Raw genomic sequence first — 26,900 nt, 5'->3', positions numbered from 1 at the left:
TGGCTCTGCCAGCCCCCTGCAAGCCCTGTGTAGCCCCAGCTCTCAGCCCACTTGATTCATTTTTACCCCCAGCCCCAGCCTTGCCCCTGGCTCAGCCATCAGAGGGGTTAACACTGCAGTCTGGCCTCCCCACTCTGCCAGAGTAGCAACAGCCCCACCCCAAGTCACTCTAATGCCCTTGGCACTGAACCTTTTGAAGACCAGCTCTGAGCAAGGCCCCAGCCATGTCCCCTCCCCTTCCCTCCCCTCCTCTCTGGGGTTCCCCCTGGCTTCACTCAGTCTAGTCATGACAGAGGAGCTGCAGGAGAGACATCAGCCGGGACTCCCCAAGATGTGTGTGTACCCCAGGGTGGGCCATCAGAGTCATGTCTGCTAAGCTCTCCCCCACCCCAAATTTATCCCATTCAGAGAGAGACAGGTGCATAATGGGGGGCACCTGAGGCAGAACCAACCAAGTAACCAGCCCAAAGCACCTTCCTGAGCAAGGGGAGCGGACCTCAGGCTCTGGAGGTCAGAGGGGCAGCAGAGCCCTGGCTGAGAGTCGGCGGCTCCGATTCAAGCCCCAGCTCTGCCCCTCCCTGGGCCCCACCTGTGCAGGTGGAACAGCACCCTGCTGGCCTCGGGCCAGACCCGGAGAGGCTCTGGGAGTGGGCAGGGTCCCTGCTCTAGGGGAAGGGCCTGATGCGCACGGGCTGTCTCCGCAGGTGGCGCCTGGGTGGCATACGGAGCTACAACCCCGAGCAGATCATGCTGAGTGCAGCGGTGCACCGGACCAGCCGGGACGTCAGCATCATGAAGGAGAAGCTCATCTTCTCAGGTGGACAGCCCCGCAGACAGGCTGAGCCAGGCACTGGGCTCAGCTGGGATGTGGGCGCACACGTTCACACACGGGCAGGGACACGGCACAGACATGCGGGGCCCACAGAGGCATTCACATGTAGACGGGCACACTCTCCACGTAGTACGGCCATCAACTCCCAATCCTGCAGCACTGCCCGCCCCCAGGGTGGCGGGCAAAGCCGCCGCACAGGAGAGGGAGCAGGGGGTCTACTTGGAAGGCCTTTCCCTTTCCCCTGGTCCATACGGGGACCCACATACGGATTTCACCCCATTGTCGCCAGCCGGTTGACATCCCTAGTCGGACAGAGGAGGAGGCCATAAAAGTGAACACGGGAAGCTGGGCATCAGGAGAGCTCTAACAGACGACAGTGCTGAACTAGAGAGTGGGGTACAGGGGGGCAGAGAGTGGCCAGAGCTCCCTGGGCCAGTGCGCAGGGTTTTGGAGCCCTCTGTGCAAGAAGTGATGTGGGTGAAACAGGCTGGGTGAGCGGAGGGAAGGAAGGGCGTCCCAGGCACGAAAAGCCTGTGGTCAGAGGTGGTGAGGGAGTGCTGCCTTCCAGGGCACTGATGGCTAAATATCTCCCCAGATGGCTTTAGGGGAGGTGCCTGTGACAGGCTCACCCCAAGATAATGCTAGGGAGTGGGGGAGGGGAGGTTCTTGGGCCCCAGGTGTGTGACCAGGAACTTGGACTTCATTCTGAAAGCAGAGCAGGGCTGGGGACAGATTTGTCTTCACAGGCTGTGAAAAAGAACCATGAAGTGGGGGCTTAAACAACAGAGATCTGTTGTCTCACTGTTCTGGAGGCTGGGAGTTCCAGACCAAGGGGTCAGCAGGGCTGCGCGGGAAGATCTGGCCCATGCTGCCCCCCTCGGCCTGTAGAGGGTCGTCTTCCCGTTCACATGGCATTCTCCTAGTGTGCGTCTCGGTAATTCAGGCCAGAGTGCGGGTGTGGGAACAGAGGCAAGGGGAGAGATTTATAGCACACTTCAAATCCCAGCTCTACCCCCAGCTAGCTGTGTGAGCCGGAGCACTGTCTAACCTCTCTTGGCATCAGACTCTTCTCTGTAAAGTGGGCTAGCACCCCCTCTCGGGGTGCTTGTGAGGGTTACTGCCAAGCCCGGCCCAGAGGGGTACTTGGTAAACATTGCGTAGGTGCAAGGAAGCCCCACGGGGGTGACTGTGCTTCGAGGGGGATGGCTCCAAGGATCAAGGATCGTGTGAACATCTCATTCGCTCCTTCCCTCACTCACCCCTCCAACAGATGAATGCCACACACTGCTCTAGGTGTCTAGGACACACAGATTCGGGCTTACCTTAGCTCAGAAAACCTCCTCCAAGGAGCCTTCCCTGAGCCCCAGGACCAGGCTGAAGGCCTCCCTGGCCTCCCACAGCCCTCTGGCCACACAGGAGAGCTCCTGGAGGAAGGGGCCAGTCCCAGGCACCAGGACCCCCAGGCCCTGCATCCTGACTGGCCTAGAGGAGTCAGAAGGGGTAGGTGGAATGAATGGAAGGCAGTAGGCCCGGCAGCTCCTGCCCATCCAGACCCCCGCCTCTCCTATTGTCTCTCACCCAAGACCATTCACTGGGCACCTTCTGAGTGTAGGCTCTGAGGAGTGAGCCCCAGTCCTCACCCCTGCCCCCTGCAGGTTGATGAGAGGTCCTCTCCAGAGACCCCCAACCCCACCGAGGAAGCCCCAGTCCCCTCAGTGGGGTATGCAGCTCCACTCAGCAGACCTTTCCTGCGCCTCTGCTGTGTGTCCTGACTGTGCCAGGCCCTAGGGACACAGATGCCCAGATGTTACCCTTGTCCTTGAAGTGTTCCAGATGATGAGGCCACAGACCGTGACAGCACAGGCTGTGACGGCGCAGGGGCAGCAGGGGCTAGGGTGGCAAGGGGGAGGTCCCACCCCAGCCCGGGGAGGGGGGGTCAGGGAGGCTTTCCAGAGGCTGCAGTAACAGAAAGGAACTGAGCCAGACTGTAAGGCAAGGAGGTATTGACGGGGAGGTCACCCCCAGAAGAGGGCCTGGCACGTGCTAAGGCCCTGTGCCGAGTAAACACATGGCGCTGCACCCGGGAGGGTGCAGATGGTTTTCAGTGGCCGGAAGGAAGTGTTCAAGGAGAGAGTGGACACCAAGCAGGGCCCTGGACACCAAGCTCAACACCAAACCCGAACCCAGTGGTCTCATCAGTCTCCAAGTGCCTGACCAGGTGTCTCTGCAGACCGCCCTTCCCACAGTATCCCCAGTGAGCCCTGCCCTGCCCCCACTCACATTCTGCCTCCTCTGGCCCAACAGAGATCAGCGACGGCATGGAGGTCTCCGACGAGCTCTCTGTGTGTTCTGACAATAGCTACGACACATACTCCAACAGCACCACCCCCCCAGTGGACCCCCGGGGGACTGGCAGCCGTGCCAAGACCCTCACAGACCGGAGTGGCCGCTAGTTGAAGACCTGTCTTCCCAGGCTGGACCTAACACGGAGACCAGGGAGCCCAAAAGAGCTGGCAGAAGCATGTCTGGACTCGGAGTGCCCTGGGAGCTGGCTCCACGGCCTCCTCAGTGGCTCTAGCCCTCCTCGTCTGCCATGGCCTCTCATGGGGGTGGGGGCTCCCCTTGCCCCTGAGGCCCAGCTGGGCTAGGACTCCAGCCTCTCAGATGCCCCTGCTGGCCTGGGGATCCTTCTGCTGGGGAGGGCAGGGCCTGGGGCCCGGTCCCCCCAAGGGCCCCCCTTGCACCCCGATCTGGAAGCTCTGCTGGGCCACGCCACACCCCCGTGGCAGGGGAGGGTGTGGATGCTCGTGTGTTCGTGCTGTGAGGCAGCCGACTTCCCTGTGCTTCTCCTGCCTCGAGGACCTGCCGCTGGACCGCTGCCCCCAGCAGCCCTCCCCCCACTTGAGTCTCAAAGCACAAGGAGGCTCGACTCAGGAGGAAAGCCGGCCGCAGTGGGGCAGTGACTCCTCCTGACCAGGCTCCCATCGCCCCCGGGCCCACCCTGGGAGAGGGCCCGAGCCGCGTTCCCCAGGAGCAGCGGGAAATGGCCAGAAGAGCGGGCTCAGGGCTGCTCGATCCCGTGCCCAGGTGTCCAGCAGCCCTCCAGGGCAGAGCGGCCCAGGGCATCCATGGACTGACACGACCTCAGTGGCCACCGGGCAGGGGCCACCTGGGAAGAGTGGTCTGGGTGTGGTCAAGGGGTGGGCACGTGGCCAAGGAGGCCTGCAGTGGGGGGAGCCTAATGGACCTTGGCCAAGATGATTAAAGCTGCCATCTCGGCATGTCATTTCTGAATTGTCAGTGGGAGGGTGGGGACAGACTCTGCTGGGCTTGGGATTCAGTCTTGGCCCCATGATTTGAGGAGGAGCCATTTTCAGAACTGAGCGGTGAAGTGGCAGCAGGTTCCTTAACGGCCCTGGGACGGGGGACATCTCCCCTGACCGCGGTGGGGAAGACCGTCTCGGGCAGGTGAGGTGCCCATCCAAGGCCACAGAGAACAGGTGGTGCCAGAACCCCGCCCCCCCAGGCCCCCGTCCTGGAGCATGGGAGTGCCTTCCGTGACCAGCAGTGACAGCACGGCAGATGGGCAGGCGGCTGCTGGGCCCAGAGCAAGGGTGGGCAATGGGCTGAGGAGGTCCCCTCACAGCCACAGAGAGGCCTTCTGAGCTCCCTGGCCAGGGGAGAGACAGACTTTCAGCCAGGAGATGCCTCCCGACCCTGGCAGAGCTTGGGCTTGGGCTTGGGCTTCTCAAGGCTTTGGACCTGACCAAAGTGGGCCCACCCCATTCCTGGCACATTGGGGTGCCTGGGCTGAGAGCCCCAATGTAGCCCCTGGGATCACAGATGTCAGATGTCCCTTCCTGCCTTTTGGACCTTGCACCTCTGCCCTCCATGAAGGGGGTGAGCAGCAGGGATGGGGCAGGTCGGTAACTCCCACCTTTGTCCGAAGAGTCTGTGTGATCCTGGGTGTGTGTCCAGGGGGAAGGCAGGGGGCTGACCCCCAGCACTAGCCTGTGTTAAATAAATAGGGCACTTCCCAGGAGCCCAGCCACATGTCTCTTCTCCAAACAGGGGTCTTCTGGGTAGAGTTCTTGGGGTCTGAGTGATTCTGTCACCTTCTTGGAAGAAAGGAAAAGAAACCCCTCCTCAGTGTTGGCACCCAGGCTAGGCTGGGCCCCCCACATTAACTTCTAGGACTGCCCCTCAGGAATGGTGAAGGATTCAGGGGTCAGCCCCCCACCTCTCCTTGGGCCCAAGGGAGTGTGAGTGAAATCTGGAGTGGCAGGGTCAGGAGTGGGGTTCACTGCCCTACCCAAAGTGCCTCACCAAGCTCCTCTCCAGCCTCCAGCAGGCCCACCAGGTGAGGATTTGACCTTTCATGCCAGTTCCTCCCCATGCAGTCAGCACCCCTGGCCACAGTGTCCCAGGCTCCTGGCCAGACTTGGGCAACCCGAGACACCCTGGAGTTTCCAGAAGAGGGTAGAGCAGGCTGGGCCAGCTGTGCGGAACAGCCAGAGTCCAGCCCCCACTGGAGCCTGCTCCGTACCCCTCTCCCCAAGTGCAGGGGCAGTCCCGCTTCCTCCCTGAACCCCGAGCTGGGCAGAGAGCTGGGCCTGTGTCCATGCCAGCTGAGCCCACAGCCTCTGGTCAACCCGGGCTCCTGCCCCTCTACCTGAGTAGTTACTGAGAACCCCACCTTCCTGATGTCTTCCCCATGTCTGCACCGGACAGCCTGACTGGGAAGCCAGAGATGAGTCCCCTCCACTTCCCTGCCACCCCCTATAGACACTCCTTCCTCCCTCCCTTGGACTCAGTGGCTGAGGTCTCCTCCAGGCTGAGCTCACTCTCCACTCCCTCCAGCCTCCCCCACCCCCCGCCATGAACTCTCAGCCTCTCCTCCCCAAGTACAGCTATGAAAATGCCTGAACCTAGAGGTTCAAGACAGCCTTGGTGTAGGAGGACACTGTACCTGACCATGAAAACCAAAGACACACATAAGTATACAGAACAATTACTCTCTCAAGGCAACTGAGGAGTGAACAACAGCTTCTGAAAACCAGAAAGAGACTGAATAGAGGAAGCTGGGAAGCAATGGAAGCCCTCCAGGAGCTGTGGGAACACTCCCTGCTGGAGAAGCCATTGAGCAGCACTGTTTACACTCAGCTCCACTTTGACTGGGTAGGCAGAGCTCTGTTTGGAGGGCTCTGCAAGATTGCCCGAAACCTTTTGCCTCCAACGAAAAGGAGAAAGCAGGAAGAGGACATCACCACGTGCACCTGGCTTCCCTGTCAGGATCGCTAAGCCTAGCAGGCCAGTAACCCAGGCTCTATAAGCACCCAATCAGCTGCAACTAGCTTCCCCCAAACTCCCAGGCACATAAAGGCACAGGCTCACTTTCTGTACAACAGGAGAGAGACTGTATGAAGAAGAGCAGGCGCCATGGGAGCTCTCCAGGAACCATGGGAATACTCCGAGGCTGGAGGCTCAAGTGAATACCATTGTCTACGTCCCCTCCACCTTCACAGGGTAGCCGGGGCCTGGATCCAAGCACTCTGGCACACCTGTAAGGTTGCTGCAAGTGAGTTCCCAGACACACCACCAGAGCCCATGCTGGCTCCTAATGAAGGGAACAAGCACACCCCACTGGACATTACTATGTGCACCTGGACTCCCGTCCGGAGCCGCTCTGGTTTGGTGGCCAGTGCCCAGGATGCCCCAGGCACCCGCTCAGCTCCTCCCAGCCAGTCAAAGCCACCTGACAGTCCACACAGCCTGCCTCTACATAAGGCCACTTTCTCAAGACTGGAAGGGAACACTGTTTTCCCTAATTCATTTGAACACATATAGAACGTAAAAAGAAGATGAAAAGATAGTACATCTTTCAAATGAAGGAAAAAGAAAAATCCCCAGAAAAAACCTTAAATCAACCAATGTTACACTGGTAAATTTAATTTAAAAATAAAATTAAATATAGAAAAAAACCTTAAGGAAATGGAGATAGATAATTTTCTGAAGAAAAATTCAAAGTAACAGTCATAAGGATGCTCACCAAACTTGGGAATGAAATAGAGGAACTTATGGAGAACTTCAACAAAGAGTTAGAAAGTATAATAAATAACCAAGCAGAACTGAAGAATACAATGGCAGAGATGAAAAACGCATTAGGGGGAATCAACACAGATTACCTAACAGAGACGAACAGATAAGTGACCCTGAGGATAAACTAGTGGATATCAACCAATCAGGAAGCAGAAAGAAAATGAGGACTAGTTTAAGGGACCTCCAGGATAACACCAAGTGCTCAAACATTCACATTATAGAAATTCCAGAAGGAGGAAAAAAAAGGAACAGAAAATTTATTTAGAAAAAAATTAAATACTAATGAATTCCTAATTAAATATTTATTTTAAATTTGGTTTAAAAAATAGAAAAGAAACAGAAACTTTATTTAGACAAGTAATGGCAAGAAAACCTTCCTAACCTGGGAAAGGGAACAGGCACCCAGTTCCAGGAAGCACAGAGTCCCAAAACAACATGCAGCCAAAGAGACCCACACCAGGGCACGTGGTAATTAAAATGGCAGAAGTTAAAGAAAGAGACAATCTCGAAGGAATCAGGAGGAAAACAACAAGTTAGATACAAAGGAAACAGCATAATGCTTTCAGCTGATTTTGCAGCAACAGTTTCACTGGTCAGAGGGAATGGCAGGACCTCTTTGGAGTTCTGAAAGAAAGGAGCCTGCAACCCAGAATAATTTAAACAGCAAGGTTACCATTCAGAATTGAAGGAAATAGGAAGAGTTTCCTGAACAAGCAAAAACTAAAGGAGTAAATTACCATTAAACAATTTTACGAGAAATGTTGAAGGGTCTTTTTTAAACAGAAAAGGAATGGCCATAACCAAAAATAAGAAAGTATGAGAGAGGGAAAAAAAATCTCACAGACAAAGGCAAATACTTAATAAATACAGTAAACCAGACATCTAAAAAGCTACTACAAAGGTCAAAAGAAAAAGTATCAAACTCAATTATAACTATAATACGTACTTAGGAGATACACAACACAAAAGATCTAAAAAATGACAGCAAAAACAAACCGTGGAAGGGGTTGTAAAAATGTAGTCCTTATAAAATATACTTAAATTTAAATGCTTAAAATGTACTGCTATAGATACAGAGTGATGTATGTAAACCTCATGGTAGCCACAAATCAAAAGCCTACAAAATATGCAAACAAGCAAGCAAGCAAGCAAACAAAAAAACCCAGAAAGAAATCTAAACAAAATGCTCAAGTAAAAATGCAAACCACACAGAAGACACCAAAAAAAGAAGAGGACTGATTTTTGTCCTCTGGTTTGGACAAAACTAAAACCCACCACAGAACAAGTTTAAAATGTCAATAAGTACATACAAGCCCTGGCTGGTGTAGCTCAGTGGATTGAGCGCGGGCCTGTGAACCAGACGATCGCGGTTCGATTCCCAGTCAGGGCACATGCCTGGGTTGCAGGCCGGTTCCTTGCAGGCTAACTACCAGCAGGGGACGCACAAAAGGCAACCATACATTGATGTTTCTCTCCCTCTCTCCTTCCCCTCTAAAGATAAATAAATAAATAAAATCTTTAAAAAAAACGTCAATAAGTACATACATATCAATTACTTTAGAAGTAAACAGGATGGCTGAATGTATTAAAAAACATGATCCATCTATATGCTGCTTACAAGAGACTCAGTTCAAATCAAAAGACACATTCAGGCTGAAAGTGAAATCAATAAGGAAACAATGGCCTTGTCCTGGCTGGTGTGGCTCAGTGGATAGAGTGCTGGCTTGAGAAACAAGGGTCATGGGTTCAATTCCCAGTCAGGACACATGTCTGGGTTGTGGCCAGGCCCCCAGTTTGGGGCATGCGAGAGGCAACCACATGTTGATGTTTCTCTTCTTCTCTTTCTCCCTTCCTTCCCCTCTCTCTAAAAAAGTGAATAAAAACTTTTAAAAAAGAAAGAAAGAAACAGTGGCCTTAAATGACAATTAGGCCGGATGGAATTAGTATTTTTTTTAAACATTTCATCCAAAAGCAGCAAAATATACATTCTTTTCGAGTGCACATGGAGTATTTTCCAGGACAGACCACATATTAGGCCACAAAACAATTATCAAAAAATTTAAGAAGGCTGAAATCATATAAAGCACCTTCTCTGATCACAATAGGATGAACTGGAAATCAATACAAGAAGAAAAATGAAAAACACACAAATGTGTGGAGGCTAAATAACATACTACTAAACAATGAAGGGATTAACAATGAGATCAAGGAGTAAATGAAAAGATGCTTTGAGATAAATAAAAATATTAATACAATAAACCCCAAATCTATGAGGCACGGACAAAGTAGTCCTAATGGGGAAATTTACAGCAATAAAGTCCTACCTCAAGAAACAAGAAAAATCTCAAATAAACAATATAACCTTATACCTAAAAGAATTAGGAAAAAAAAAACAAGCAAAGCCCAAAGCCCAAAGAAAGAAAATAATGAAGATCAGAATGGAAGTACAAACAATAGAGACTAAAAATACCCCCAAAATCAATGAAATCAAGAACTGGTTCTTTTGTTTGTTTTGTTTTAAATATTTTATTTATTTATTTTTAGAGAGAGGGGAAGGGAAGGAGAAAGAGTGGGAGAGAAACATCGATGTGTGGTTGCCTCTCATGTGCCCCCTACTGGGAACTGACCTGCAACCCAGGCATGTGCCCTGACTGGGAATCGAACTGGTGACCCTTTGCTTCACAGGCCTGTGCTCAATCCACTGAGCTACACCAGCCAAGGCCAAGAACTGGTTCTTTAAAATATATCAAACATTGATAAGGCTTTAGCTAGACTCATCAAGAAAATAAAGAGAGCGGGCCCAAATAAATAAAATCAGAAATGAAAGAGAAGTGAGAACAGATACCATAGAAATAGAAAGGGTTATAAAAACATACTACAAACAATTATATGCCAACAAATTAGACAACCCGGAAGAAACAGATAAGTTTCTAGAAACATACAATCTTCCAAGACTGAATGAGGAAGAAACAGAAAATCTGAATAGACCATAACTATCAATGAAATAGATGAAGTAATCAAAAATTCCCCCCAATAAAATTCCTGTACCAGATGGTTTCATAGGTAAAGTTTACCAAACATTCAACTAAGAATACCAATCTTCAAACAATTACAAAAAACTGAAGAGGAGGGAAAGCCCCCAAATTCATCTTATGAGGCCAGCATTACCCTGGTACCAATACTAGAAAAAGACAATACAGAGAAATAAAACTACAGGCCAATATCCTTAATAAAAATCTTCAACAAAATATTGGTAAACCAAATTCAGCAATACAGTAAAAGGATCATACCTCTTGATCGAGTAGGATTTATTCCTGGGATGCAATGCTAGTTCAATATCAGCAAATCAATGAACATGATATATACCACATAAACAAACCAAAGGACAAAAATCATGATAATATCAACAGATGCAGAAAAAGCATTTAACAAAATCCAACATCTATTTTTCTTTTTTTTTAATATTTTATTTATTTACTTATTTATTTACTTATTATTTAGAGGGGAAGGGAAGGAGAAAGAGAGAGAGAGAAACACCAATGTGTGGTTGCTTCTCATGTGACCCCTACTGGGGACCTGGCCTGCAACCCAGGCATGTGCCCTGACTGGGAATTGAACTGGTGACTCTTTGCTTCACAGGCCTGTGCTCAATCCACTGAGCTACACCAGCCAGGGCTATTTTTCTTTTTTTTTTAAAGATTGTATTTATTTATTTTTCAGAGAGAGGAGGAGGAGGGAAGAAGAAAGAGAGGGAGGACCATCAATCAGCTGCCTCTTAAACATCCCCAGATGGAGACCTGACCCACAACCCAAGCATGGGAATCAAACTGATGACCTGACTGGGAATCAAACTGATGACCTTTCAGTTCACAGGCTGGTGCTCAGTCCACTGAGCCACACCAGCCAGGGCTAAGATCTATTTTTTATAAGAACTCTCAGCAAAATGCAAATAGAGGAAACATACCTCAACATAGTAAAGGGCATATATGACAAACCCATAACTGATATCATACTCTTTAAGATCAGGAAGAAGATAAAGATATCCACTTTCACCAGTTTTCTTCAACACAATAGTGGAAGTCCTAGCCACAGCAGTTAGACAATCAAAAGAAATAAAAGGCATCCAAAATGGAAAGGAAGAAGTAAAACTCTCATTAGTTGCAGATGACATAGTACTATATAAAAAGAACCCTAAAGATTCTCCCAAAAAGTTACTAAAATAAATAAATTCATAAGGTAGATGGATACAAAATAAATATTCAGAAATGGGCTGCATCTTTATACACCAATAATGAACTATTAGAAAGAGAAATGAAGAAAACAGTGACATTTGCAATTGCATCAAACAGAATAAAACACCTAGGAATAAATTTAACCAAAAAGGTGTGAAAGACCTATTCTCTGAAAACTATAAGACACTGAAGAATACACAAATAAATGGAAGGATACATCTTGCTCATGAATGGGAAGATTAACATAGGTAAAATATCCATACTCTGCAAAGCAATCTACAGATTCAATGCAATCCCTGTCAAAATACTAAAGACATTTTACACGGGACTGAACAAATAATCCTAAAATTTATACAGAACTACAAAAGACCCTGAACAGCCATAGAAATCTTGAGAAAAAAGAACAAAGTTAGAGGTATCATGCTACTTGATTTAAACTATACTAGAAGGCCACAGTAATCAAAACAGCATGGTACTTGCATGTAAACAGGCACACAGATCAATGAAACAGAATAGAGTCCAGAAATAAAACCACACCTGTATGGTCGGTCAATTTATCTATGACAAGGAGGCATTTGTCTTTACCCTACTGTCTTTACAGTAGAGTAAAGACAAATGGTGTCTTTACAGTAGGGTAAAGACAAATGGTGTTGAGAACACTGAACAGATACATGGCAAAAAATTAATATATATGGCACGGATACACTTTTCCATGCCATATACAAAAGTTAACTCAAAGTAGATTAAAGTCTTAAATTACTGTGAGGTCTAAAACCATAAAATTCATAAAACACAGGCAGTAAACTCTTTGACATAACTCTTAGCAATGTCTTTTTGGATATGTCTCCTCAGGCAAGGGCAACAACAAAAAATGAATGGGACTCTATCAAATTTAAAAATTTCTGCATAGCAAAGGAAACCATCAACAAAACAAAAAGACGACCTACTGAATGGGAGATGATCTTCCCAAATGATACATTCGATAAGGTCTTAATATCCAAAATATACAAGGAACTCATACAACTTTAACACCCAAAAAAAATCTGATTTTAAATATGGGCAGAGAACCTGCGTAAGCATTTCTCCAAAAAGGAAACACAGATGCCCAACTATCATTTCAAAAGATGCTCACCATCACTAATAATCAGGGAAATGCAAATTAAAACCATACTGCTGTGGGGGGAGGGGGATGGGTAAAGCTGGAAGCGGGTATGGGGGGAACAAATGGTAAAGGAAAAAATACAAGAGAATTTATAAATAAATAAATTAAAGAACTCATAGCCTGGGCTGCTGTGCTCGGCAGACTGAGTGCTGGCCTGTGAACCAAAGGGTCACTGGTTCGATTCCCAGTCAGGACACGTGCCTGGGTTGCAAGCCAAGTCCCCAGTAGGGGCTGCACGAGAGGCAACCTCCCTCGTGTTTCTCTCCCTCTTTCTCTTTCCCTTCCCCTCTCTCTTAAAATAAATAAATAAAATCTAAAAAAAAGAACTGATAAAATATTTTAAAAACCACACAGTGAGATATCACCTCACATCTGCCAGAATGGCCATGCTCAACAAACAACAAATAATAAGTGTTGGCCAGGATGTGAAGAAAAGGGGACCCTTATTCACTGCTGGTAGGCTTTTAAATTAGTGCAGGTGCTATGTGAAACAGTACGGAGGGTCCTCAAAAATTCAAAATAGAGCTGCCATACAATCCAGCAAATCCATTTCTGGGTATTTATCCAAAGAAAACAAAAACACTGATTTGAAAGAATATATGCACTCCTTTGTTCATTGTAGTGTTCACAGTAATAGCCAAGAAACAGCCTAAGTGTCCATTATAGGTGAATGGGTAAGAAAGATGTGAGATATATATATATATATACCCACACATACACATATATATACACACACAATGGAATATTATCCCGCAATTAAAGGAATAAAGTTTGCCATTTGTTTGCCAAAGTTTGCCAAGCAACATGGACAGATTATGCTAAGTGAAATAAGTCAGACAAAGAAAAACACCTTATAATTTCCCTTATATGTGGAATCTTGAAAACCTCAAACAAATAAATAAACAAGACAAAAGAGAAACATACTCAAAGATAGAGAGAACAAGCTGATGGTTGCCAACAAGTTGAGGGGTGAAGGATGGGAATAAAGACTAAATAAATAGTTTGTAAAAAGTGCCTGAATCTCTCACATCCTTTAACAAAGAGCAACACATACCATCTATTTTTAGGCAGAAGGGGGATACACCATTCTCTGGAACAGGGTCCCCAGGACACTCCATGCCCAGGCCTCAGGACACGTACCTGGCCACTGTGACAGCAACCCCTCCCATCACAGCTCCTTCCCAGACTGGGCCTACCAGAGCCTGGCCGGGACAGGCTCCTGCGGCATCCTGGCCTCCATCACTCCCCATGGCACAAGGCTTTCCTTCAGACAGAGCGGGAATCTGGATTGTCCCTCCTGTAGTGGTAAAAGGCCAGGGCCAGGGGAGGGGCCAGGGCCAGGGGAGGGGCTGGCCGAGGGCTGTGGGGCAAGAGCCAGGAACAGGCCACAGGGGCCCCAGGCCCACTGGGGCTCTTGTTAAGGCAACTGCCTCCCAAGATGCTGTCCTCTTCCATGAGGCCAAATCTCCTGACCTGCCCCACGGAGATCAGGCTCCAGGACCCTGTGTAGAGGCAGCAAATGATCTGGCACTGGTTTGCGAAGTTGCTTCCCTCTGGCTCCAGGAGGCCAGGCCAGCCCAGAGCTGCCTTGTTCTCTCCGCCCCAGCCGGGCTTGTCCAGACCACCATGCCAGTCCTACTATGCCCCACTCCAAATTGGGTCCACTGTCGAGTGAAAACCTCCTCAGCTTGTACCATACCACAGAGAACCCCAAGATGTCCACGTGGTCCCCAGACAGAGACCCCTGATGTGTGCACACATGCTGTCCACAGAGACACAGCCCTGTCACACACAGAAATGAGCAGCCACGGAGGCACAGACAGAGAGGGACACACTAGGCATATACACAGCTGCATGGTCCCACAGTGATGTCTGCTACAAGCAGGAGCACGGACAGGGCACAGTCACACAGGGGCAGGAGGGAAACCCAGACCTCCAAGCCAGGCAGCCACCTTCTTAGTCACACAGCAGCTACAAGGCTACCCTCGCCCCAGTTCCACACAGTTGCCGAGTCCCACGAAACTCCAGACTCCCACACAGGCACTCTGGAACACCTGAAAGCTCACAACTGCCAGCTTGCACACCACCTCCTAGCAGAGGCACTCGCCTCCTGCCACCACCCTCAGATGTGTGCATCACCCCAGGGCAGGGCCAGGGCCAAGTTACCCCAGCCCAGGCACACAGACCCCGGAGCCACTCCTGCCTCCTCCCTCTCATCCTCCCTTTCAGGGCTGGTCCAAGAGCAGAACAAAAAGCCCAGGGTCCCCTCTTTCCATCCCCACCTTTCCCTCCCCTTTCCCTCCCCCTGGCATCCAGCCCCTTTGTCTTCCTGCAGCTGAGCCTGAGCCACAGTCCAAGCAGAGCAGCAGAGACACTGGAGCCCAGACCACCAGGGGTTCCGATGGAAGGACAGATAAGAGTGGTCCCTGCAAGAGCAGCAGCTGCAGGGCACCTGGGAGAGGGTGTGGCCAGGTAAGTGCATAGAATACTGGGCTGCCCCAGCTGTGTGGTGTCTACAAATCTAAGCATGTTTGTGTGAGTGGGTGTGGGTGTGAAAAAGAGGCAGGGTGGTGGCATGTCAACTTTTAGGGGCTGGGTCCCTCACTCTGCATCAGAACCTATGTCTTGAGATGCCCAGACTCTTGGCTGGAATGAGAGAATGGTGGATCAAGCCCTGCCTGGAGTCCCTACCTNAACCCAGACCTCCAAGCCAGGCAGCCACCTTCTTAGTCACACAGCAGCTACAAGGCTACCCTCGCCCCAATGCCACACAGTTGCCGAGTCCCACGAAACTCCAGACTCCCACACAGGCACTCTGGAACACCTGAAAGCTCACAACTGCCAGCTCGCACACCACCTCCTAGCAGAGGCACTCGCCTCCTGCCACCACCCTCAGACGTGTGCATCACCCCAGGGCAGGGCCAGGGCCGAGTCACCCCAGCCCAGGCACACAGACCCCGGAGCCACTCCTGCCTCCTCCCTCTCATCCTCCCTTTCAGGGCTGGTTCAAGAGCAGAACAAAAAGCCCAGGGTCCCCTCTTTCCATCCCCCTCCACTTTCCCTCCCCCTGGCATCCAGCCCCTTTGTCTTCCTGCAGCTGAGCCTGAGCCACAGTCCAAGCAGAGCAGCAGAGACACTGGAGCCCAGACCACCAGGGGTTCCGATGGAAGGACAGATAAGAGTGGTCCCTGCAAGAGCAGCAGCTGCAGGGCACCTGGGAGAGGGTGTGGCCAGGTAAGTGCATAGAATACTGGGCTGCCCCAGCTGTGTGGTGTCTACAAATCTAAGCATGTTTGTGTGAGTGGGTGTGGGTGTGAAAAAGAGGCAGGGTGGTGGCATGTCAACTTTTAGGGGCTGGGTCCCTCACTCTGCATCAGAACCTATGTCTTGAGATGCCCAGACTCTTGGCTGGAATGAGAGAATGGTGGATCAAGCCCTGCCTGGAGTCCCTACCTTCCGTGTCCCAACTGGGCATCCCGCAGCCCCCAGAATGGGAGTTCCCAGGGTGGAAACCGGGTCTGCCGCCCCTGCGTGTCCATAGTGCCAGAGCAGCAGACCACCGCAGAACGAATGAAAAAGTACTGGTGCGCTCCCTGGGAGAGGATGCCCGCACTCCCCCAGACAGCCCCTTGTGCCCGGGGACATCTCTTCAGGGAGAAGTCCCTCCTCATGCCGATGAGACTTACTCTCTCAGCTCAGTGTGGCTGCTTTCTCTGTTCAGGGAGAATGGGATGGAACCAGCATGCTCTGCTAACCGCTCTCACATCTCTCAGCTGCACCCTGGTCCTGGGCTGCACCTGGGGACATGCCTCCGTCTAGCCAATGTGGCTGAGCTGCTAGGCACTGAGAATCTGGAGCCAGGTGCAGGGCCCAGACCCTCTACTTGGGCAGAGCTGACTTCCCAGGGCCTTTCCCACCAGGGAGCTCATTTACTGTGATTCTGAGGCAGAGGATCCAACCCCAGTATGACATATGACCCAGGCATAAGCAATCAAAGGCAGGCTGAAGTGGGCAAATCCGATCTCCAGGGAAGAGCAAGTATCTGGGATCAGGAGAATGAAGGGAGAGGCAAGGAGCAGAGGCCAGAGCTGTGACCCCCTTGAATAAGTTAACACATAAAGGAGTAAGCTCCCTGTCCCTGGAGGTATGCAAGCAGAAGCTGTATATTCATAATGGGCAAAACATTACTGGCACAGCCCAGCCCTTCAGTCTGCAGAGTGCCTTCACAAACACCCCTCACAGCAGCCTCTGAAAGGCAGGTTCCCTCTGTGTCCTTGTTTCGGCAGGACAAACTTAACAAAGAAGAGGGTGGGACTGTAGAGAAAACTTTTTGGGGTTGTAAGGATCAAATGAAATTACAGTACATACAAAAAGGAACTAAGTGTTCATCCTTCCTCTTAAGTAAAAGCAATGTAAAGAACACTTGTTGAGTGTGTTATTATGCACATAGCACTTTTCGCAATTCCATTTAAAAGTCACAAAGTCACAGCAACCCTATGAAATAGGCATTGTGATCCCTTTTCAAATTAGGAAACTGCAGGGGAGTGAGCTGCACAGGTCACACGGAGAGTGGATGCTGAGGCGGGAGCAGTCCTTGGGGCCCATCTCCACTTCCTCACTGTGCTTTTTCGGGAACAGAGGGGTAGACTCTCCCCTCAGCCTGGGCTCCAACCTCATGCTTCCCCTTCCCCTTGCACGGGCTGTTTTCTCAGCTGCAGACATCCTTCCTCCAACCCCCTCCCTTCTTCTGGAAAATTCTACCAAGCCTCAGTCTGAAGGTCCCCTCCTCAGGGGCACCTTCCCTGGCTCTCCCCTCCCAGTTTAGTGCCCCTTCTAAGAGGTCCCCTAATACTCTGTACTCCTCACGGGACCCCAACCCCAAGCTGTGAGCTCCTGGAGGGCAGGAACCATGACTGCCTTACTCACTGCCTGGCACAGAAAAGGCTCTCCATTCATACTTGTTTAATACAGTCATTACTTGACCTCGAACAGGCACTGAGCGTGTGCTCTGGGGCCAGAGACTGTGGTGTTGGGGGAGGGGCCGGCAGTCAATGAAGCAACCCGGGTTTCATCAGTGGGGAGCGTCTACTGGAGATGTGGACAGGAGACAGGGTGGGGTGAGAGAGGAAGGCAGAGTTAGCCCCTCCCTCCGCACACACTGGGTCTCTGTGAGATCGCCTGAACTCCTTGACCAAAGGCTCCAGCTCCTACGAGGTACCCTTCCCTACACAGATACTCTGTACAGGCTCCAGTAACCTCTCAGCCCAGCCCCTGCCGTCCTCGGGAGAGGTCAAAACGCCCTGAATTGGCAGCGACATGGCACTGCTGCGTCCCTTGCGGGAGTCCCTAAACACTGTGTACACTTCTTTTTCTTTTCTTTTTGTCTACATTTTTGAAACCATTTATTAGACTCTCCTCAAACTACCCCCATTGAAAGCGTGCCAGCTGTCTCGTGTCAATACTAATAGGAAACAGCTTAGCGAGTTTGAGGAGCAATATGGCTGAAGTGGGAGAGGAGGTGCTATAGCTAAGGCAGGGCCTAACCCCTCAGGTAGGCAGAGACTACTTGGTCCTGGCAACGAACCTTTAGGAACCTGGGTGGGAGAGTGGAAGGAAGCGCAGTTGAATGAATGAATTAAAAGCACACTACTTACTCTCTTGCCTGCTTGTGATGAGGGACCTCCTACCCCCACCCCAGCCAGGTGGATTTTCCAACGCTATTTGTGTTCTCCACTCAGCAGGATGCTAGAGGGCCCCCTTTCTGGAGGAGTCAGAACTAGGCGCTAAGGCACCATGCACGGGGGTCCTGCCATGCGCAGCACGTGCTGCAGATGCTCAGTGCCTACCGTGGGAGTGGCACTCTCACCGACGTGGTGCTGCACGCTGGCGGCCGCGACTGTACATGCCTTCGAGCCGCCCTTGGAGCCGGCAGCGCCTATTTCGCAGCCTATTCGCAGCCTGGTTGCCAGAGTGGTCCGGCTGAGGTGCCCGTGGTGCTCCAGACGCCAGGCGCTGGGCGGACTGGGGGCAGCGTCGGCGCTTGTCATGGTGCTCCGCTACTGTACGGCGCGGGTATGCAGCTGTGTGCCAAGGACCAGGCAGCGACAATGCTGAAGCTGGCCCAAAGGCTGGGCGTGGTGGGCCTGCGCCAAGCCTGCGCGCTTCCTCGAGGACCGCCTGCGAGCCGCCTACAGCCTGGTGCTGCGACGCTTGGCCGCCACCTTCTCACTCCCCTCCCTGGCTGCGCGCTGTAGCCTCGTGCTGCGCCAGGCCTTCAACAAAGTGCTGCGCCACGCGGACTTCCTGGAACTGGCGCCTGATGAGATGGCTTAGCTGCAGGCCCATCCGGCGCGGGGCGGGGCACGCTAAAAGGCCACGTTGCAGGCGGCCACGCGCTGAGTGCGTCATGACGCGCCTGGCAGACACGCCTGCTGGAGCACGTGCGCCTGCCCNGGCAGGGACTACTTGGTCCTGGCAACGAACCTTTAGGAACCTGGGTGGGAGAGTGGAAGGAAGCGCAGTTGAATGAATGAATTAAAAGCACACTACTTACTCTCTTGCCTGCTTGTGATGAGGGACCTCCTACCCCCACCCCAGCCAGGTGGATTTTCCAACGCTATTTGTGTTCTCCACTCAGCAGGATGCTAGAGGGCCCCCTTTCTGGAGGAGTCAGAACTAGGCGCTAAGGCACCATGCACGGGGGTCCTGCCATGCGCAGCACGTGCTGCAGATGCTCAGTGCCTACCGTGGGAGTGGCACTCTCACCGACGTGGTGCTGCACGCTGGCGGCCGCGACTGTACATGCCTTCCAGCCGCCCTTGGAGCCGGCAGCGCCTATTTCGCAGCCTATTCGCAGCCTGGCTGCCAGAGAGTGGTCCGGCTGAGGTGCCCGTGGTGCTCCAGACGCCAGGTGCTGGGCGGACTGGGGGCAGCGTCCGCGCTTGTCATGGTGCTCGGCTACTGTACGGCGCGGGTATGCGGCTGTGTGCCAAGGACCAGGCAGCGACAATGCTGAAGCTGGCCCAAAGGCTGGGCGTGGTGGGCCTGCGCCAAGCCTGCGCGCTTCCTCGAGGACCGCCTGCAAGCCGCCTACAGCCTGGTGCTGCGACGCTTGGCCACCGCCTTCTCACTCCCCTCCCTGGCCGCGCGCTGTAGCCTCGTGCTGCGCCAGGCCTTCAACAAAGCGCTGCGCCACGCTGACTTCCTGGAACTGGCGCCTGATGAGATGGCTTCGCTGCAGGCCCATCCGGCGCGGGGCGGGGCGCGCTAAAAGGCCATGTAGCAGGCGGCCACGCGCTGAGTGCGTCATGACGCGCCTGGCAGACACGGGCAGCTGCGGTGCCTGCTGGAGCACGTGCGCCTGCCCCTGCTAGCGCCCGACTACTTCCTGCAGAAGGTGAAGGTTGTCAAGCTGCTGCAGGCCTGCAACGAGTGCCGCCCGCTGGCTGCTCGAGGCCCGCGCCTGCTTCATTCTGGGTCCAGAGGCCAGTGCGCTGTGTATGAGGCCTTAGAAGTATGCCAACCCCCAATTCCCCAGGCCCTCTGACTTCTGGCTTTTGTTGTTCTTGCTTTCTTCAACCACTCACTCATTCTTTCGTCATTCTTTAGTCCTGCCGCTTGAATGAAATTCATACATTCATTCAACAAACATTTCATAAGCTTGGTGTTGAGCGTTCTGCCCTTCAGGAGTTAACAGCCAATAGAAAGATGCAGAGATCTCGCAGCTTATGTAATTTTTCTCTTGCCCATTCTTTCGTAATTTTGAGCTCTCCCTTTGTGTAGGTCTTGTGCTGTCCCCCTGGGGCTCAAGGGTGACTTGAAAACACCCTGTACATTCTGGAACCTCAGACCAGTATGGGATGGTGTTCTAGGCGCTAAGGCACCATGCACGGGGGTCCTGCCATGGATGGGGGAGGGGCCGGCAGTGCCTGGAACTCCGAACGGGGAGACTTTGGGTGTGGTCTCCCTCATCCTCCCAGGGACAGTAGACAAGAGAGTCTTCTGTGTTACACTGTGTCTCCAATACTAAGCACAGCATCCGGCACAAAGAAGGTGCCCAGTGTTTGTCATAGAAATTAAGTAGGAAGCTAGTGGCTAAAGGGTTTGGGGGTTCTGGTTGGGATCAGAAGCCTGAGGGCACCAGTTGCAGGGGGAAAGGGTATGTAGCCTGGTTTGGTGGAATTGGTGCCTAGAGTATGGGTTAGGAGATGGTTAGAGGGGGTGGCCGCAGAATTGGGGCAGATGGCAGAAAGAGTGAGGAGAATGGGTTAGTGTCACACAGATCTGGGCTTGGATTCCAGCTCTTTCACTCACCGGCTTGCATGACTTTGGGCAAGCCAGTCTGTTAGCCTGTTTCCTCCTCTCTGAAAGGAGTAGCAGCTCCTGACAGGAGTCACTGCCGTAAAGACTGAACCAGCTGAGAAGCATCTGAGATGTTGCTTCCCAACAACGTTGTCAGTTTGGCTGAAAGAAACTCATAAAACATGATTAAACCAGGTGATTCTTCTAGGTAAGATTGAGGACTTTGTCTAGAATGTTTTTCTGTAATGTAGACGTCGGTAGAATGGGGTAAGGACTAGTGAGTGACCTTCATCCCATCAATAGCCAGAGGGAAAGTCAGAAGTGACAGAGTCCAGCACGGGGATTAGAAGGGGGACAGCATGGCATGAAGGGGCAGCAGGACCCTACAGTGTGGTCAGTGAGAGGGTAAGAGAGGGCCAAAACTTGGGTGTGGATCAATGGATGTTGGGCTTGCCCCCATGCCAGGTTCATGGACCTCGCTGGAGTGATTGTGGTCATTGGCGGTTGAGACCGAAAGGGGCTCCTGAAGTTGCCCTTCACTGATGCCTACCACCCAGAAAGCCAGCGCTGGACCCCACTGCCCAGCCTGCCTGGCTAAGTGTGTTCAGAGTTCACCGCCTGTACTCTCCACAATGACATCTATGTCTCAGGTGAGCACAGGGCTGCACCCGGAGCCCCACAGGATTGGCTCATCGCCTCCTAGCACTGACTCTGTGTTTTTCCCTCCACCTGGGAGATGGGGTGGAGTTTTCTCTGATAACCTAGTAGTTGACTGAAATGGTACGTAGTCCTGCAGAGCCAATCCCTGGTGTGACTCCACCCTCTTATTCAGTAAAGCCTGCTTCATTTCATATTAGTATGAATCACTTATTTTTAGCCTACTTTGTGCCAGGCACTGTGCTAAGCAGCTTTAATTACTTAATTCTCTCTACAATCCCACTTCACAGATGAGAAAACAAGCTCGGAGAAATTACGAATTACTTCACGGTCACAAAACTGACAAAGCTAGGAGGAGCTGTGATACCAACAGGTGGTGTCCTCCTGGCGATTCAGGCCCTAGAGACTCTAGAATAAAACACAGTCCCTGCTCACTTGGAGTCCCCTGAGAGGGGGAAACAGACTTCACTTTATCACAAGGCAGAATTTGATGGGAACTCTCAAGAGTCACCAGATGATCTGGAATCCCACTCAGGGGATCTGGCCCACCTTGGAGGCAGCAGCACAGGCAAAGGCATGAAGGCAGGATGTGCAGAAAGGAGCCCTGGGTACTCAGGGCTCTGAGGTGCAGGTTGAGTTTATCTGGGAGAGGAGGGGAAGCCATTGCAGGTGAGGCAGGAAAGGGAGTCTGGAGTCAGATCAGGGAGGCTTTGAGTCCAGGCCTAGGTAGACTGCACTTGGGTTCCTGGGAAGGGGAAAGAGCGGAAGAATGAGACAGGAAGGCCTCAGGGACCATCCAGGCCACACTGTGTCACTGGACAGCTTATCCAAGGGCATGATGGCCTTTGAGCAACGTTTGGGGCCTCTGCTAGGTGCCCCTGGAAATACAGTGAAGCAAGGGCAACAGAGCAGAGATGTGACTCAGGCTGAGGGGTGCAGTCAGGATTGTCCATGGGGCGGCTACTCCTGAGAGGCGAGTCCCTGGTCAGGAACCCCAGTGCAGCCAGGCCTGGGGAGGGAGAGGCCACAGCCTGCACCCCCAGGGCCTGGCCCCATGGAGTGGGCTGTTTCTGTCACTGGCACAAGTGTTGGGCAGGGGGGCTGGGAGCGCTGGTTCTCATCAGTGTGCTGGCAGCGAAAGCTCATACCATCTTCAGCAGGTCATTCCCAGTCTGTCTTATGCCTCATCTGAGTTTCCTATCTGTGAACTGGGCACAGTAATCCCAACATTTCGTGGAGGGAAGAGAACAGACATGAAGTCACAAAGGTGAAGGCAGAAAAGCGAGACAGAATTACTGGGTCACGCTCTACCCTTCCCATCCCAGGGTAGGTGGCCCTGCTTTCTCTGCCCAGTGCATTCCTGATGCTTGCCTTGGGCACCTGCTGTACTCTTACCTTCGGTGGAGTTCTAAAGTGCCCCCGTTGCTTCCCTGAGAGCAGAGCCTTGCGCTCCATCACAGCGCACCCAGTGAAGATGACTTCCTTCCCTCTGAATCTCGCAGGCCTCTCCCCTCAAGAGTCTATGCCCCCCTGTCCTAACTCAGACCTTCCCACCACTCATTCAAAGCACGTTCTCTGGGTTATAGGCTCAGGAGGAAGTCCTTCCTTCTTTTTAATCCTTCCTTTGGATTCGGGGCAACAGCTGCTTCTCTCTCCCCAGGAGGCCACATCAGCAGCCATGATGAGTGGATGTTTAGCTCCCATCTGCACACCATCTGGATCAAGGTGACCTCCATGCACAGGGCAGGTGGAGGCACAGGGCGGCGGCCTTGCAGGGGCAGGTAGGGACAGGCAGCAGCTGCTGCCTTGGGGCCTGAGGTTCAGGTCTGTGGAGGGGCCCTCTAGTTCCTTCTCTCTTTGTAAGAAGGGATCTGAGGCCTCAAAAAAGAAAAGGACTTGCCCAAGGTTACATCATAATGCTAATGCAGATAGTAATTACTGTAATAGTACAGCCTGGGGGTCAAGGATGTGGGCTCCGGACCAAACAGCCTAGGTTTGAATTTTGTCTCTGCCACTTATGACCAAAACAATCCCCCCAAAATGCTGCCAGTTATCTTTGTAAGCTACACCCCCAACACAGAAATGCAAATATAAGTGCTGCTTAGACTCATTTAAGGCGTACCCTTAATCACTACCTATTATTAAGCATTAGCTTGGTGCCAGGTATTTTAGAGATCAACTCCACACTCGGTACCCATCCTGGAGCCCCATCTCACTACCCCAGCTAATGAGAGGAAATCTGCGAGGGGGTGCAGTGACTGGGTAGGGGCAGTGCTGGGATTCGCCCTGGGTGGGTCCCGCCCTTGTGCTGGGGTCGGGTAGCTTTTGGCGGCTTGTCCTCACACAAAGCTGGTCTCAATGGGCGGCTTCGATGGCCGGCAGCACCTGCACAGCGTGGAGCGCTAGGACCCCTCCTCCACCACCTGGGTGGCCACGGCTCCACTCCTGGAGGCCGTGAGCGCGGCAGTGGTGGCCTCTGCCTCCCGGCTCTCTGTGATCGGGGGTGCTGGCCAGGACTGAGTCAGCACAGACAAGGTGGGCCCGGAGAAGGCACTGGAGGCCTGCCGTGTGTTGGTGTTGAGTTGGCGCTTTCCTGTCCTCGTCCATTTTCCCAGTCTCATCGACAGCCCTGAGGAGTAAGCCCCATGTTAGGCACAAGGGAGAGTTCAGACGTAACTCCAGGGTCACACGGTGGCTCGGCAGCACAGCCTGGCTGAATGTTTGGGCTAGTGCCGTGTGGTGTCATAGATGAAAAATTATGTGAGGGCAAAAGTGGGATTAGTTCATGGTTTTTGGCTATTCAAAAAAATAAACTCATTATTGAAAATTTAGAAAGCACAGAGAAACAGAAAAATCACCCATAATTTTTCCACCTAAGGAACTACTATTAATATTTTGGTACATTGCCTCCAGGCTTCCTCTGAATTGACTTTTGCTTTTCTGTCTTAGTTTTGCATTCTTACTGTTAGTAAAATTTTGCATTGTGCTTTAAAAAATGTTTTTAATTTTTATTTACTGATTTGAGAGAGAGAGAGAGAGGAGGGGAGTGAGCAAAAGATCAGTTTTTGTCTGGAGATCGAACCTGCAACCTCGGCGTATTGGAACCACACGAACCACCCAAGCTGCCCGGACAAGGCTGCATTCTGCTTTGTATCCTTTATCAGGTAGAAACACTTTGCACTCGCTTAGCAACTCTTCATGGCCTTCGTTCCAGCAGCGGTGTGTAATGGGCCACTGGGTGGATGAACTACAGTCTACCAACCCAATTTTCTGTTGAATATTTGGGCATTTTGTGAATAAAAATTAATCTTCATAATGGCAGCTCTCTCCCTTCCCTGACGGCCTCACGGGCTGGTGGTCCTGGGACCCGAATCTTTCCAAACCAGGGTCATTCCCCCTCCCCCCCATCTCCCCTGGCCAAGCTGCCCCGTTAGCACCCTCGAAGCGCTGACTGGTTTTAGGCCACTCTGGGGGGCTCTAGAGACACAGCTGAAGCAGAGTAAAGGTGAGCAGGCAGGCCCAGGTGTGGGGCCTCAGAAACTGTGAGAGGTGTCTTATTAAACACTTGCAGGACTGGGAGGTGTGTGGACAGCTGTAGCAATGTGAGTGCAAGACACCACAGCTGGATTCTCGTCAGGACTGCAGAACACTGGGAAGAGGGATGAGGGCAGACTGACTGTGTGCAGGCAGGAACTCATCTCCACATGGGGCCTGCTCCAAGGCCCCTCTGCAGCACTGATGCGATGCCTCCATCTCCTGGAATGGAGACCTCTCTTCCCACCTTGAAAGATGAGGATGCTCTCAAACACAGGGAGTCCAGGGGTAGGAGACAGAAGGTGGAACTAGACGTGCAGGCAGGGACCCTGGGTTTTCTCTACCCTCCCGAGCACTGTCTCAGGCCTGGTAGAAGGCAAATTCTGTGCTGAAGCAGTTTCGCTGACTGAGGGAGGTGGGCGTGCGTGGGCAGCAGGGCAGGTGGGGGATGACCTTCACCACTGCCAAACCCCTGGCCCTTCAGGTGCAGCTCTTTGACCCCCAGGGGGAGCCTGCAGTCGCCAGCCCCCTTCTCACAGCGGTGTCTGCAGGCCGTCTCCCTTGAGGACACCATCTATGTGGTGGGCGGCCTCATGGGCACCATCTTTGCCTACAGCCCTGGTACAGACATCTGGGGGGAGGCAGCTGTCCTCCCCAGCCCCGTGGTAAGTGGCGGCTCCTAGGCACAGCCCTGGCAATGGCTCTGCTCAGCAGAGGAAGACCCACTTCTAAGGATCTGGGTTTTGGAGATAGTCTTGTGCCTGACTCCACACTAGGCAGTGAAGGTCTCTAGCTTTGCCCTTGCAGTGACAGTCAGCCTTGCATTTCGCAAATGAGGACACTCACCTTAGGGAGATCGAGGCCCCTGGCCAAGACCACGAGTTACACCATTGTTAAGGCAGAGCCTTGGACGGGGGACTTGGTCTAAATGACCTTGCACTCTCCCTGGTCCCGAAGGTCATCATCAGGTAACCTATGGAGAGGGAACATGGAAAAGGAACTTGCTAAGCTCCCCTGCCCCAGTGATACCAGAGAAGGAGGCCCAGCCCCGGACGCCCCGGCCCCTGGCCTTTCCCACCCTTTGTCGCCTCCCCAGAAGCTGTGTGGAGACCAAGTAGGGGTGCAGTTGCACCGGTCGTCCCTGCCAGTCAGGGCCCTCAGCGACCCTGAGAGCCCGGATTTCTGGCTTTTCTGAGCCTCGGATCCTGAGATGGTGGTGGTGGTGATCACTGTCGTAGTCATTGGGGTGCTCACTGTACACCAGGCACCATGGAAAATGCTTTACTTGCTTAACCCCATTAACTGTAAGAGAGCCTTATGAAGATACTATTGTTCTTTTCCTCTGCAGTTAAAGAAACCGAGGCCCAGAGAGGTTAAGTGACTTGGCAAAGCCTATTTGTTTGGTAAGGGGCAGGCCAGAGCTTCCTGCCTTCCATCCAATTTCCTGTCTTGCTACCATCCAGCTTGGGCAAGGTTTTGTTGTCTGGCCTAGCCAGCCAGGGACAGAATAAGCCCCCGCCTGGACGCCATGGCTGACTGTCTTCTATCTGTCCACCCAGGAGAACTGTGGTGTGACCGTGTATGATAAGAAGATCCACATCCTTGGTGGGCGGCACATGGTCGCGGGGAATGCACTGACAGGGTCTTCACCTTTGACCCCAGCAGTGGGCAGGTGGAGGCCCAGCTGGCCCTGCTGCGCTTCACCAGCTCCCACAGCTGCGTCACCATCGTCTGGAGCCTGGGCCGGTGACTCCGACTGGGACGGCCTGAGCCGGGGGCATTTGGAGAGAGGAGGAAGAACTCAGCCTCACGGCTCTGCTTTCTTCACGGCACCTCCGTGTAGAGAGCCGCTTTTTGTAGAGATGAAGCCTCGCTCCAAGGCTGGCAGTGTGCTCCAGCTTGAGCCCGCTGTGCCTGGAGAAGTGCCTGCTCCTGGCTCTGACTCTTTACAAAGCACCTTCCTGTGTTACCTCATTTACCTTCACAACAGCAGTATGGTCATAATTTTCAAAATTATGAAATATTAACCCTGGCTGGTGTAGCTCAGTGGATTGAGCACGGGCCTGCAAACCAGAGGATTGCG

General features: G+C 52.2%; 2 protein-coding genes across 6 annotated transcripts in view; both read left to right on the top strand.

The window, feature by feature from the left end:
* GDPD5 (glycerophosphodiester phosphodiesterase domain containing 5) overlaps positions 1–4,118 on the top strand; it is an 87,413-nt gene extending 83,295 nt beyond the window's left edge. For all 5 annotated transcript variants that reach the window (XM_037038381.1, XM_037038382.1, XM_037038378.1 and 2 more), the window contains 2 exons: positions 705–817; positions 3,137–4,118. In XM_037038381.1, coding sequence (XP_036894276.1) covers positions 705–817; positions 3,137–3,285 — 262 coding nt within the window. In that variant the 3' untranslated portion in view covers positions 3,286–4,118. The remainder of the gene's footprint in view (positions 1–704; positions 818–3,136) is intronic.
* Positions 4,119–17,822: 13,704 nt separating this feature from the next.
* KLHL35 (kelch like family member 35) lies at positions 17,823–26,567 on the top strand. Its single transcript, XM_037038433.1, is given in 14 exon segments — positions 17,823–17,843; positions 18,096–18,125; positions 18,127–18,267; positions 19,157–19,383; positions 19,385–19,769; positions 19,771–19,838; positions 21,092–21,276; positions 22,944–23,021; positions 23,024–23,064; positions 23,633–23,818; positions 25,302–25,318; positions 25,320–25,482; positions 26,377–26,430; positions 26,433–26,567. Coding segments are annotated over 14 exon segments (1,731 nt in total).
* The last annotated feature ends 333 nt before the right edge of the window (positions 26,568–26,900 follow it).

This window comes from Sturnira hondurensis, unplaced genomic scaffold (genome assembly GCF_014824575.4).
Source record: "Sturnira hondurensis isolate 20B ecotype Veracruz unplaced genomic scaffold, ASM1482457v3 Scaffold0024385, whole genome shotgun sequence".
In the NCBI taxonomy this organism is placed as follows: domain Eukaryota; kingdom Metazoa; phylum Chordata; class Mammalia; order Chiroptera; family Phyllostomidae; genus Sturnira; species Sturnira hondurensis.
This window is presented reverse-complemented; position numbering and strand designations above follow the sequence as displayed.